General features: G+C 53.3%; 2 protein-coding genes across 6 annotated transcripts in view; one reads left to right on the top strand and one right to left on the bottom strand.

Annotated features, from left to right (window-relative positions):
* Nucleotides 1-642: 642 nt before the first annotated feature.
* LOC109445344 (uncharacterized) lies at nt 643-11,350 on the bottom strand. Of its 3 annotated transcripts, none has more exons than XR_016021276.1 (3): nt 10,829-11,350; nt 5,814-6,097; nt 643-1,434 (listed from the first exon to the last, which is right to left on the bottom strand). XR_016021276.1 is itself a non-coding variant. In XM_088798277.1 (2 exons), the coding sequence occupies exons 1-2, from the start codon at nt 11,348-11,350 to the stop codon at nt 6,062-6,064; spliced, it is 558 nt and encodes a 185-aa protein (XP_088654403.1). In that variant the 3' UTR covers nt 1,452-6,061. The 3 variants fall into 3 exon arrangements, 1 of the variants encoding a protein (XP_088654403.1); XR_016021275.1 differs by lacking the exon at nt 643-1,434 and adding an exon at nt 1,452-3,047; XM_088798277.1 differs by lacking the exon at nt 643-1,434 and having other exon boundaries at nt 1,452-6,097.
* CTDSPL (CTD small phosphatase like) overlaps nt 11,295-12,336 on the top strand; it is a 117,803-nt gene continuing 116,761 nt past the window's right edge. For all 3 annotated transcript variants that reach the window (XM_088798276.1, XM_019727630.3, XM_088798274.1), the window contains exon 1: nt 11,295-11,427. In XM_088798276.1, coding sequence (XP_088654402.1) covers nt 11,349-11,427 — 79 coding nt within the window. In that variant the 5' untranslated portion in view covers nt 11,295-11,348. The remainder of the gene's footprint in view (nt 11,428-12,336) is intronic.

The raw sequence follows: 12,336 nt of genomic DNA, 5'->3' as shown, positions 1-12,336 counted from the left end.
GAACTCTAGCTGTGTGACTGAGCAAGCCTCTTAACCTCTCTGAGCCTGTTTTCTCACCTGTAAAATGGCATTATTAATCTCTGTTTCACAGAGAGGTTGTGAGGACTGGTGAAGACAGAGTCCCGTGATAGCACTTAACACGCCTCCAGCTGCCTCAGACTCTTCACCAGTCATGGGAGTGGGTGGGAGGGGGGAGTAATTCTGCACCTCAGGAAACACCACCACCCCCTCCTCCGCTAACTGGACCAGGGCAGGCCCACTTCTGACATTTGTGGGGCAAGAGAACAAATGGAGGCCCTGTATGCTGTGGGGTTTTCTTCACTCCATCTAATCCAAACCAGGAAACCATAAAGAAACCTGAGGGTGGAAGACCAGGTTAAATTTTAAATGCTCAGTCCTTGAAGTTCTACTCTGGAGCGTGACCAAGCCTAGGTCCCTGGCGCACAGCCTGCCTCCCTCCTCTCCCTGACACGCGAGGCCCATGCCCCTGCATGTGGTCAGCTGCATCCTCACCCTCCCCTCCCCTCCCCTCCCCTCCCCTCCCCTCCCCTCCCCTCCCTACCCCCTACCCTGATAACAGCCTCCCTTTGGCCATTCCTCACCAGTGATGAGGTCTGCCTTTGAGAATCACATCCGCTGAAGAAATACATGCTGATCTTAGAAGCTGGTTCAGAACTGTTTGGATAGGAAATTGCAGGGTCCTGGGTGCCCCCAGTGTGTTCTAAAACAGAGCCATTGGGAGCACAGACTTTAGGTAGTCACACGCCCTCGTGTCCTGCAAACTCCTCATGTCATAGAAAAGGGGAGTCTGGACAAGGGCTGGACTATGGCTCTCTAAAGCGCCAGGCCCAGGGCAAGGGTTCCTCTTGCTCAGGTTCACAGGTAATTCTGGGGTGGGATTGGTCATCTGACATCCGAGCAACCTAACCACTGACCTAGGAGGTGGCTTGGCATGAAGAGCTCTGCCCAGAGAGGATAATTGGGCAAACTGTACTTTCCAGAACTGGCCACCACCGTGTTTCTATTCACATGTTCTCCTGTCACCTTGCCATGTCCCATCAGGAGGTGGAGTTTTTCTCCCCCACCTGAACCTAGATGGAACTTTGGGATTGCCTTGGTGAACAGAGTGCAGTAGAAGTGGCACTGAATAACTTCTAAGACTGGGCCATAAAATGTGACGTCGTTTCACCCTGGGGCTCTCGCTCCCTCTGAGGAGACTCACTCCGGCAACCTAGCCACCATGATATGAAACAGCTCAGGCCACGGTTTGCAAGTACAGATTTTATTATTATTCAAGTGTGGTGAAGCCAATAGATCAGGAGACAACTGCCATTGAAAAGACAGTTTGCTGTACTCATAGCTCCCAAAAGAAGGGGGTACACCATGCCACGGGGGGGAGGGGCCACACGGGGAAACACCAGGGTCAGTCAGGAGCTGGAGGGAGAAAGGAAAACTGTGACAAGAGACTTTATTGTGGTTTCCACGGAAAGAACAGGGGAGACAGGCTGAGCAGGTTTAGGATTGGCTAGTTTGAATAATTCCAGTGGCCTCTGGATGTAGGGACAGTCCCCACTTGTCTAGAGGGAGCCTGGCCCTGAGGTGATAAGGGAAAGGCAACAGTGGCCTGGACAGAGAGAGCTCCACTGAGGGGTGGAGGAACGGGTTCTGGGTTGGTTTGTCCGCACAGGAAAGACGCCCTCACAGGCAGTTGTTCACTGTCTCTAGGAATGAGCTTGCCATGCCTGGGAGGGGCGGCCACTCCAGAGTCAGCAAGGCCCTGAGACGTCAAAACAACAGCGTATAGTGTACCGGGAGTGCCAAAAAAATGTCTACAAGTAGACACTTTGCTCGACGTTGCTCATGCAGTAGTTCGTCATAATCAGAAGTGTCTGGACGCTGATGGTAACCACTTTGAGCACCTCTTGTAATTGCAGAAGTCAAATGTGACTTGTATTCATCTTTTGTTGTCGGTATGTATTGAGTATTACAATTTTGATAGTTTTTTCCTTTCTCAAAATGTGTATACATTTTTCTGGCACCCTCTGTATAAAAGGCATGGCTAGTTCAACTCTGTGTGGGGTTTCCAGCCAGCAGCCAAAAGGTCTCGGCCTACGGCCAATGTCAGTTGCGACGTGAGAAAGTCAGCCTTCAGATGATTATAGCTCAGTCTTCACAGGGCTGAGGGGACATCATGTTAAGCAGAGATGAGCCATTCCTATCATGTCCTGCCCAAAATGCAGATCATATAAATATTTTTGTTGTATTTTTAAGTCACCAAATTTTGGAGTGATATTTTATACAACTGTAGTAACTTGAGTGATGGTAACGAACTGAGCCAAACAGATTCTCTCTCTCCCCAGAATCTAAACTGAGACTTAATGAAAATTAGTAAGTTGCTCACAGGAGGACAAGTGGTTGGACCACAGAGATGGAAGACACAGCTGAGTCACATTCATGACAAATGACTTATCCTGGAATAAGAGGAGTGCTGGTCTGGTGTGGCCCTGGTCCTGAATGATCCAGTTTCCTCCGGTCAGCAGTGGAAGCCCATCATCCCTGAGGACTGTTTCTCCAGGGAATGAATTGGATTCCTGTGAGGACTTGCACGGGGCAGAGACCCCTGCTCTGGGACCCTCATGCTGGTCTTTCCCTAAGAGAGTTTCCGTCCTTACATCCAAGGGAGACTCTCACCCTAAGGGACATGTGGTACCCAGTCAAAGCTTGGCATATGGTAAGCAAGTAGGAAGGGGGCCACCCACCCACCTTCATTTCTCCTGCTAAAAGCCATCAGGGACTCGTCGAAACAGTAAATGTTAAGGAGCTATGTGAACTCTCTAGGCCTGGCCCAATCCTTGTGGCAAGTATCTTCATTTCTCCAAAACACTTTGCTTTTAATATTTTAAAAATAATTTTTAACAATTCCAAAATGTCCAGAAGTGTACTTGCTCAGTCCCATCTCCAAGCTCAGAATAAGACAGGCACCCTCATCTGGTTTGCACTCATTACAGAGCCTTCTGGGCAACAGACCAGTACCTGCATGTTCCTGCCTGGAAAAGCAAGGCCCAGAGAGAGGACGCATTAGCCTGCGGCCTCTTTCAGAAGATAGGGCCTGTCAGCCCCCGGGTCTCCACACACCTACTTCTCCACCCACCCCGGCCCAGCACTCAGGTGTGGAACACCGGGAGTGCCACCCATGGCCACATTCGAACCAGAGCAGGACTGGGTAGACGGTGGTAGGTCTCTGGGGTTAAGAGCCTCACCTGAGAACTGGCCTTAGCGGTGCATGTGGGACAGTGATGTAGGATAGGCTTGGCAGGGACACCTGAGCGTGGCAACTGAGTGTGTGCCAGGGGTAAACTAAGGAGGTGTGGGGGCAGGAGGAGGCGAGTGGAGTCAGGGACAGGCTAATTTGTTGAGATTTTTTTTTTTCTCCCTGGGTTCTCCTCTCCCCCAGTTCCAAAGGAGATAGCCCAGCCTTTCTCCACCCAGGCATCCGGAGAAGTTTGTGTGAAAAATAGAAAACTAGATGCTCCCTCACTCTCACTTGTGATCTGTACCTGAGGGAGGGTCCCAGAAGACCAGGAGGGTAGGAGGTGGGGTTCAAGGGGAGTGAAAAGGTAAGGTAGTGCTTGGCAGGGCTGGGGTGTGGAGGGCCAGAGGGCTGGGAAGGGAGCAAGAAACAGGTAGTGACAAGATAGGGGAAACCAGCCTGGGCAGAGACAACTTTGTCACGTGTGTGCCTTGTATCCTGGCATGTATTATATTTGAGCCTGTGTACAAGTGAGCTTGTACCTGTTGTGCCAAGATACGCATCTGTGACCAAACCTGCCCATGAAATATCTCACCTCACAGACTGTGGGCATGTCTGGGTCTGTCTACCTCAGCTCTGCAAGCACAGGTCAGGAAATAAAGGGGGTACCTGTGGCTGGGCCAGAGCCCAGGGCCTGGGGAACCAGCAGCTGGGCAAGAGCAGTTCCACTCGCCTGCCAGGTGATACCTGGTGCCCTGGGACATAGGAGAGGCATTGAAGGGGCAATCCATGTGGGGGATGGAAGTGTGGGGTCCCACCACAACAGGGGGCTCCAAAGTCTCCAAATCAACCTGCGACTCGGACTCTCTGCCTCTTCAGGAGCCAAAGCCACTCCTGCTGAGGGCACTTAGGGCTGTCCTGCCCACTCTGCTCCAGTGGCTCTTCCTTTGTAACAGGGTTTCAGGGTAGGGCCACGTCCTCCCGCTACCCAGGGCTCCCTGGGAAGACCTGAGCAGAGGGATGTGTCCCCTCATTTCAAGTTCTATGTAGAACAGGCCTGGAATTTTGGAGGTAGAGGAGAAATGACTGGGGTGTCCTCCTCCAGGAAGGCTTCTTGGATTTCTGGGTAACTTAAGGATGCAACATCTCAGCCTCAAGGCCCCAGAGTCTCTCTCAGGCCAGCCTCTGACTTGCTCTTGAATTTGCCAAACACTTCCTAACCACCAACTTTAGGCCAGGTGCCCTTTTGTCTCTGCTCAGGATCTCTGGCTGACTGCCCTTTTCTTCATCACCATCAGTCGGCAGCCACTCTGCCATTTCACTCCCTACTCCAACACTAGCTGCCAAGTGGGGCACCTCACTCCAACTCCCCTGCTCTCCACCCCTCCATATAAGCACACAGGCCTTCACATTCCGGAGGGCTTTTCTGATAATATCCTTGGGAAAGCGGAACAGAAGTGCAAATCCAACAGCTAGGTGAAGCGGGGACGCAGCTGAGCCCACTCTGGCTATAGGATACCCCAGGGAACCTGCAGGGAGAGAGACCAGGTTCCGTATCCAGCTGGGCACATGAAAAGGACCTCACAACATGGGGGCCACCAGGGGGCGGGCTATACCTACTAGACCACTGGCCCATTAGGGGGCCTTATTCTTGGGAGTGAAGTGTCTGTAGGTGGGACTAGTGTTTTGTATAGGTCCCACGTGGGAACAGATGGAAAGCATCCCTGGGGCTGCGGGCAGACGGAAAAGATGGCGAGGAAGCGCCAGGTGTCAGTGTACATAAGCTTTTGGTTGGAGGAATCCATATGTGATGGGAGAGGGGCTCCTGGGAAGAATTGGCATGTCATGGGAGCAAGTGTGGAGGGCAAAAGGACGGGCTGTCCCTTACAGATGATGTCCTGGGGCAACTGAGTGGGGAGGACAAAGGTGTCTTGGGACTTAAGGAAGCCACTGGCTTGCCTCACACCTTGGTCTTCCAGGTCATGGGGAGGGGCAGCTGGAGTTCAGAGCCTCCCCCTAGGGACCTCCACCTCCTCGCTTGAGAGACACTGCTCCCAGACCACTCCTGCCCAGGCCTGTAACCCTGGTCTGGTTCCATGAGCCGATATACCGTAGTCCCCATTGTTGCTTAAGCTGGTGGCAGTTCTTTTTCACTTCAACCTACAGATCTGACTAGTTTTTTAAATGGTTTCCGGTCCCTTGCTCAAGAAGTATCAATGGTTCCAGATTACCCACAGGTTAAAGTCCGAACTCAACCTGGCCTTCAAGACCCCAGCCACTCCCTCCATCATGATGTCCTACTGCTCCTCAGATGCAGCCTTCTCTGTGGACACGATGGATGGAACAGTCCTCTTACTCGGGAAAACAAGGGCTCTGAAAATGACTCTGTTAGCATCGTCTCCTCTGTGAGGACTCCCTAGACTGTCTGCCAGAATCAGTCAGTTCTGCTCTGTGCCACCCTGGTTATTCCTCTGCCTCCTCCATTAGGCTGTGAGCCCTTTGAGGGTGCTTTGTCTACTGCACGTGGCCCGAGCCTGGCACACTGAAGGCACCCAATACGTACCTGGAGAATAAATAAAAGGACCTCTGTGGGCATGGCTTGTCCTGCCCAGGCTAGAGCAGGCCTTTTGGGACCTGATTGCAGACTATGCCTGGTTCACAGTAAGAGAGGGACGACTGCCTGGAGAAACCTCATGGAGGTCCCAAGGTGACCCTGAGAGACTTGTGGGAGGGTTTCAGGTTTATATCCACTTGATTGACCACCAGGAATCTCTGCCAGATCCAACTTCCACTCCTTTTCCACCAAGAGATTTACCGGCCTGAAGATTGAGCCAGAAGCACAGGCAGCTGGAATCAGAGAAAGACAGACACAGAAAAGCAGGGCAGAGATTCAGAGATGGAGAGCAGGGCAGGGGAAGGGCAAGCCCAGAGAATATCACCATTCTCCTTTCTGGATTAATGCAACATCTTCTGTGGGGGTCCCTGCCTCTTGCACTGCCCCTGCCCAATGTGTTAGTCAGTAGAAACTTTCCAAACACATATCTGAATATGTCATTCCCACAGCCCCCAGAGTAAAGCCCAGATCCCTTTCCTGAGTTACAAGGCTTTGCTTGATGTGAGCCCACATCACCAAAGCCTGACATTCCAGGCATTGTGGACTTTTCCTGCGCATGCTCTCCCTTTCCTCTAAGCCTGGAAACATGCTACTGTTCCTTCTACCTGGGACACTCATTCTGTACAGCCCCCTCCCCAGTTCCTCTTTCCTCAAATCACCACCTCACTTTGGTCTCAACACCCAGTGTTACTTCGTCAAGGGCCGCGTTTCCCTCACCCTCAGAGTAGTCTTGCTACTCTGCCCCCATCTTCCAGTCCAGTTGTCCCCGGCCACACTGGAACTATACTCCAGGTCTCTACCAGAGACTCCAGGCCAGACTGCCCACACCAATACTGCTCATCTTCCTACCTGCTCCTGTCCTTGGACCCTCAGGACACTCAGGACCAGGCTTGCCAGCCCTAGTCCCATGTCCCCCTGCCCTTAGTATCCCAGGTTCTGCCCCCTCGTTCTGTACAACTCTTCCTTTTTAGGATTATGGTCTTCCTACATTTTCCACTTGTCTATATATATATATATATATATATATATATATATATATATATATATATATATATTCCACTAATTTTTTATTTAAAGAACCCTATTTAAATAAAAGTTTATTTAAAGAAAACATTAAATAGTGCATGTGGTACAAGGACACTACCTGATAAGAGCTTGGGAAACGTGACTCTGCCAACATTTTGGTGCTCTGTCCAGATCCCCTTAGATCCCTTTTTACTGTTTCTGGCAGTCCCCTGTGGGGCTTGATGTGCTTTGGCCTCCAGTGGTCAGCACCTGTCCTTGGGCCACTGGGACTGCACTGCTTTCATTCCCAGGGATCCCAAAGTACCTGGGGGGCTTAAGGCAAGGCCCCCAGGACAGCCCTTAGCTATAACTGACATGAGAGTATTACAGCCCAGTCTCTAATGCTGTTTCAGACAGATCCTTTGTTTAGAATAGAAACTAGCACACAGTGGGCACTCAAATGTTGCATGAACAAATGCACTCAAATTTATCAATCTTATCCTTTGTAATTTCTGGAGTTTTGTCAGGTCTTTCCCTTCCAAGATTGAAAAAGCATTTACCCGTATTTGTTCTGGTACATTCACTTATTTTTTGTGAATTTTGTACATTTAATTATTTGATCCATCTTGATATGCTGTAAGGATTGAGGCAAATATATATTTTCTCCTCATGGCTAATCAGTTGTCCTAGCAGCAATTCTTGAATCTTTCTTTCATCTGTAAATCTAAGATACTGTCTTATCTAAGACTCATTCAGTGAGGTATTATGCAAGCATTTAAAATAGTAGTTACAATGATTATTGTCACTACTTGGAAAAATGCTCACCTTTTCATTTTAACCATTTTTTTTATAGTTACATAAAAATTATGTCAACATATGGGCAAGGTCAGGGAGAAACAGAGGAAAATAGATTGATTAAAGGAGGGTTATAGAGCTGTGGGTGAATTTTTTCTTTTGATTTCTATTAATATTTATGAAATAAATAATAAATTGAAATTTTAAATGACAAGAATATGGAGGGGAAAAGGACTTCAAAGATAACGAGCTGTTTTATTCCTTGAGCTTGAGACAAACACTTGGGTGAAAGTAGGTTTATTTTGGAGGTGATCTCAGGAAGTTGAGGATGGCAGAGGATGCAAGTAAGGGAAAATTGTTATTAGAGAGCCCTGGGGAGTCATTATTACAGGAAAGACCAGACAGGAGAACCTCTATATATGAAAACCATTTCTTTTAGCCTTGTACCGGGCTCTGAGCTCCATCCCAGTCTCAGCTAAGTGAGCAGAACCTCTGAAAGTCCCCCACCCAAGAGCAATCAGGCCTCAGGCATGTGGATCAGAGTCCAAATGCTCCCATCACCCTGGCTAATGGGATACTTTAGCAGCCAGGCAGCAGGGATGCTGATCTCTGTGGTTATATGAGGTCTGACAATCAAGTTTGAGAACTTGTTGCAACGATGTTACTAACCTTTTTTGATATCAGAGGGATTATGCATTATGAATTTGTACCAATTGGACAAACACGTAACCAAATTTACTATTTGGCAGTGCTGAAAAGGCTGCATGAAAAATTAGACGACCTGAACTTTCCACCAAAAAGTCATGTCCCTGGCATCACGACAATGCACCAGCTCACAGGGCACTGTCTGTGCGGGAGTTTTTAGCCAGGAAACAAATAACTGTATTGGGACACCCTCCCTATTCATCTGATCTGGCCCCCAATGACTTCTTTCTTTACTGAAGATAAAAGAAATATTGAAAGGAAGACATTTTGCTGACATTCAGGACATCAAGGGTAATACGACGACAGCTCTGATGGCCATTCCAGAAAAAGAGTTCCAAAATTGCTTTGGAGGGTGGACTAGGCGCTGGCGTTGGTGCATAGCTTCCCAAGAGGTATACTTCCAAGGCGACCATAGTGATATTCAGCAATGACGTATGTGGTACTTTTTCTAGGATGAGTTCTCGAACTTAAATTGTCAAACGTCATGTACTAAAAACTATATGAGGAACTATATCTCCCCCCACACAACTAGCTCTGTCAAATCCCTTCCTGACCCCTTAGAATTCAGTAGTTGTTTAAAATGAAATTCCGAGAACATTTTTAATTCACTAGGCTCTAGGCCAGCTATATGCTCATAACAAATGTGAAGAGCATTAGAAGTAGGGACAAGGGAAGTCCTAGGTCCAAGGGTCCCTCATCTGGTCTGTACTGGGGAGAATTAGGCAGGGCACGTCCTGGAGCCTAGACTAAACTAGGGCTTGCCTTCCTAACCAAAGGGGCACGTCACTTCAACCTTCATGGCTCAGCTGCCCCAGGCAATTCACTGGGGTTCCAAAGATGCCCTTAGAAGACAGATGACAGCAAGACCCACCTAGACTCACAGAGCCAGGATGTCACTTGAGGTCTGGATTTGGAGGCAAAACACCCATTGCTTGCCTAACTACCTTTTATAGCTACTCCCCTGAAGTGCTCTCCCACCTGCCTAGGCCACAGGAGCCCTGTCCCAGGGCTGTCATCCACATTGGACCCTCACTGGGCTCTACCTACTGCGGATACCAGCCAGGTCTGTGGGCCGCCCCTCGCCGGAGACGCTTCCAAAACTGTACTTTAAATTTTGGGAGGTGCTAGCTGGTTCCCCCGTGAGCACTCGACCTGGCTGCAACCAGCTCCAGGTTCCAAGGTATGTGGACAAGCGAGAAAGGTCCCATCAGCCTCGTCTCCTTTAAGGCACAACGAGGGTGGACGCGCCCACAAGGCCTGAAATGCGCGCGCAACACAGCGCCGCGAGGCAGGGCTCTCCGCGCCACAGTCCGCCCACTCAACCTTGCCCACCACGTCACGCTCCGCAGGCCCTTCCAAGTCCTCCTGATTGGTGGAGAGCGCGCGCGAGTGCCCCCGACCCGCCCCCAGACCCGTCCTCCAGCGCCGCTTGCCCCGCCCCCTGATTTACGAGGCTGCGGGTGTAACTTCCAAGTTGGAACGCGGAGGCGCGGGGGCGAAAGGGCTTTGATTCTCCAAGGCTAAGGGTACACTTTCCCATCATGCTCGCGCTCTGGCCGTCGCCCCAGGCCTGACTGTGGCTGGCGGCTCTTCAGAAGCACAGTCCGTCCCCAGTTCGGCCCGCCACAGGCCCCTTCAGCCCTAAACCGGCGCCCCCGGCCCCCTTATTGCAGAGCACCCGGAAATGCCCATTGCCCAGGCCCCCCTCGATGGTGACACCCCCACGTGCCAGGAGGTTGGTCCTCGAGGACCCGGCACGCGGGCTCTCGGACCCAAAGCTGATCTGCCTGGGGTTCTGCCGGCACCCCACTCCTGGAGCCTTCAGCCCTGTCCGCAAACGCCCCCGCCTGACCCCCGCTCATTTCTGGGCATCTCAACCCCGGGCCCCTCAGCCGCCCAGCGCACTCTAGGGTCCCTCCGAACCGTCCCCGCACCCCCGGGTTCTTCTCACACCAGCGCCCGGGAACCCTCCTTGGACCGCCTCAGTGTCAGGAACCACCACTCCTTATCAGCCTCTACCTCCGCACACCGGCGCCCTCCGCGCCGACATTCCGGCTCCTAGGTTCCCGCAGCGGGACTCCCCTCACCCAGCATCTCCCCCAAGACACCCTCACGGGACCCTCCTTCCACCCTACACTCTACCCCATACTCCTCCTGCCTCCTCCAGGTAAACATCCTTCCTCAGGGCCCAGCCTCACTCCCGCAGCCATGCGATCCCTCCTCAACCCCCGGGCCCGACACCCCACACGCCCCCGAATCCTGCCACACACCCGAGAGCCCTGCTTATGCCCCCACGCCCCTCACCCGACTCCTCTGCCACACTCCTCCCTATATCCCTCACACCCCAGGCCCTTCACATCTACCACGAGATCCCCTCTGGGATCCCCTACACTCCAAGCCTTGCACCCCACTCATCTTCCCAGGACCCCCGCGCGCACGGCCTCCCGCCCCACACTCACCTCCTCCTCCTCACCCCGCACCCCTCTCCCCCCCGGGGCTGGCCGGCAGCGCTGGCGGCGGCTGCGGAGGCCGGTCCCCGGGCCGGGACACACCCACCCGCCCGCCTTCCTTCTTTCCTTCGCTCCCTCCCTCTTTCCCTCCCTCTCTCCCTCTCTCCCGCCCTCCCGCCCTCGCTCCGCGCTCGCTCCTTCCCCCTCGCCCGCTCCCGCTTCCCGCGGCGCCGGGCCTCCCACTCCGCCTCCCCGTGCGCGGCTCTCCCGGGCGCGGCTCCGGGGTTCATGGTGACGAGGCGGCGGCCGCTCGAGCCCAGCGGCGGCAGCGGCGGCGGCGGCGGGAGCTGGGGCGGGGGCCCGGGCCGCCTCTCCCAGAGCGTGGGGCTGGGCGGCGGGCGCGCCCAGGCGGCGGCGGCGGCGGCGGCGGCGGCGAGCGCCCCCCGGCCCGCGGCCCCGCGCGCCCTCAGCGCCGCGCGCCTGGCTGGCGGGGGGCCGGGCCGGCGGGCGGCCGCCGCGCCGCGCACCCATGGACGGCCCAGCCATCATCACCCAGGTGACCAACCCCAAGGAGGACGAGGGTCGGGCGCTGGGCGCGGGCGAGAAAGGTGAGGAGGGGCGCGGGCGGGCCGGACCGCTGCGGGTCGGTCGCGTGTGCACAGCCCACAGCGGCGGAGTTTGCTGCCCGGCGCTGGCACGGCCTGGGGGAGGGGTGCGCCCGGCCGCGAGGGTGCAGGGCTGTGGGGTGCGCCCGCAGGGGAGGCTGTGCGTGTGCGGGCGGAAATAGACTGAGCTTGCCTGCGCCGGTGGAGCGCGTGTGAGACTGTGTGTGCATCTCAGCAGCAGGTTGTGAGTGTGTGGGGTGACCCAGGCCGGCTGTGAGTTTGTGTTTGCACTTACGCCAACAGAGAAGTTGTGAGCGGATGTGTGTTCCTGGCAGGTTGTGAGTGCGTGTGCCCTGGTAGGTTTTGTGTGTGCACGAGACAGGTTGTAAGGGTGTGTGTGCACTCAACAGAGGTGTGTGGCTGTGCGTGATGGATTATGAGTGTGTGTGCACTCTTCAACTGAGAGATTGTAAGGGTGTGCGTGCATCTAACAGGTTGTGAGTGCATGTTTTCCTAACGAGGCTGTGCGTTTGTGTCTGTATTTTATGTAGAGGTTTATTTGTACTTGAGAGATTGTGGAGTGTGTGAGACCTTTGTGTGCATGAGCGTGAGCCTGCAGAGATGTGGTATGTGTGTTCATTCCTGATGGAGTGTGTTGTGTGTGTGTGAGAGAGAGATTGTGTGCCTACACCACCCAACTGGCAGGTTGAATATGTTGTATCCATCTCCTGGGAGGGTGTGTGTGTGCCTGTGTGCCTGATCATGAGCCTGTGTGTGCAGATGTGTGCACTAGACAGTGAAGCTGTGTGCCTGGGTATGTTTAGTTGGTTGTGCAAGTGTGGGTGGGGGGAGGCAAGGCTAAGTCACCTCCCTTCTTGGCTCTTTGCAGTCTCAGTGACACCAGTCTGTTGG

The sequence above is a fragment of the Rhinolophus sinicus genome, chromosome 5, assembly GCF_057876585.1.
Source record: "Rhinolophus sinicus isolate RSI-liver-muscle chromosome 5, RSI-T2T, whole genome shotgun sequence".
Taxonomy (NCBI): domain Eukaryota; kingdom Metazoa; phylum Chordata; class Mammalia; order Chiroptera; family Rhinolophidae; genus Rhinolophus; species Rhinolophus sinicus.
This window is presented reverse-complemented; position numbering and strand designations above follow the sequence as displayed.

Coding starts and splice junctions, on each gene's coding strand:
- LOC109445344 (XM_088798277.1), bottom strand. CDS start 11,350: ATGGGTGCGCGGCGCGGCGGCCGCCCGCCGGCCCGGCCCCCCGCCAGC. Junction 6,098..10,828: donor TGCGGGGTGAGGAGGAGGAG/GTGAGTGTGGGG, acceptor CTCTGATTCCAG/CTGCCTGTGCTTCTGGCTCA.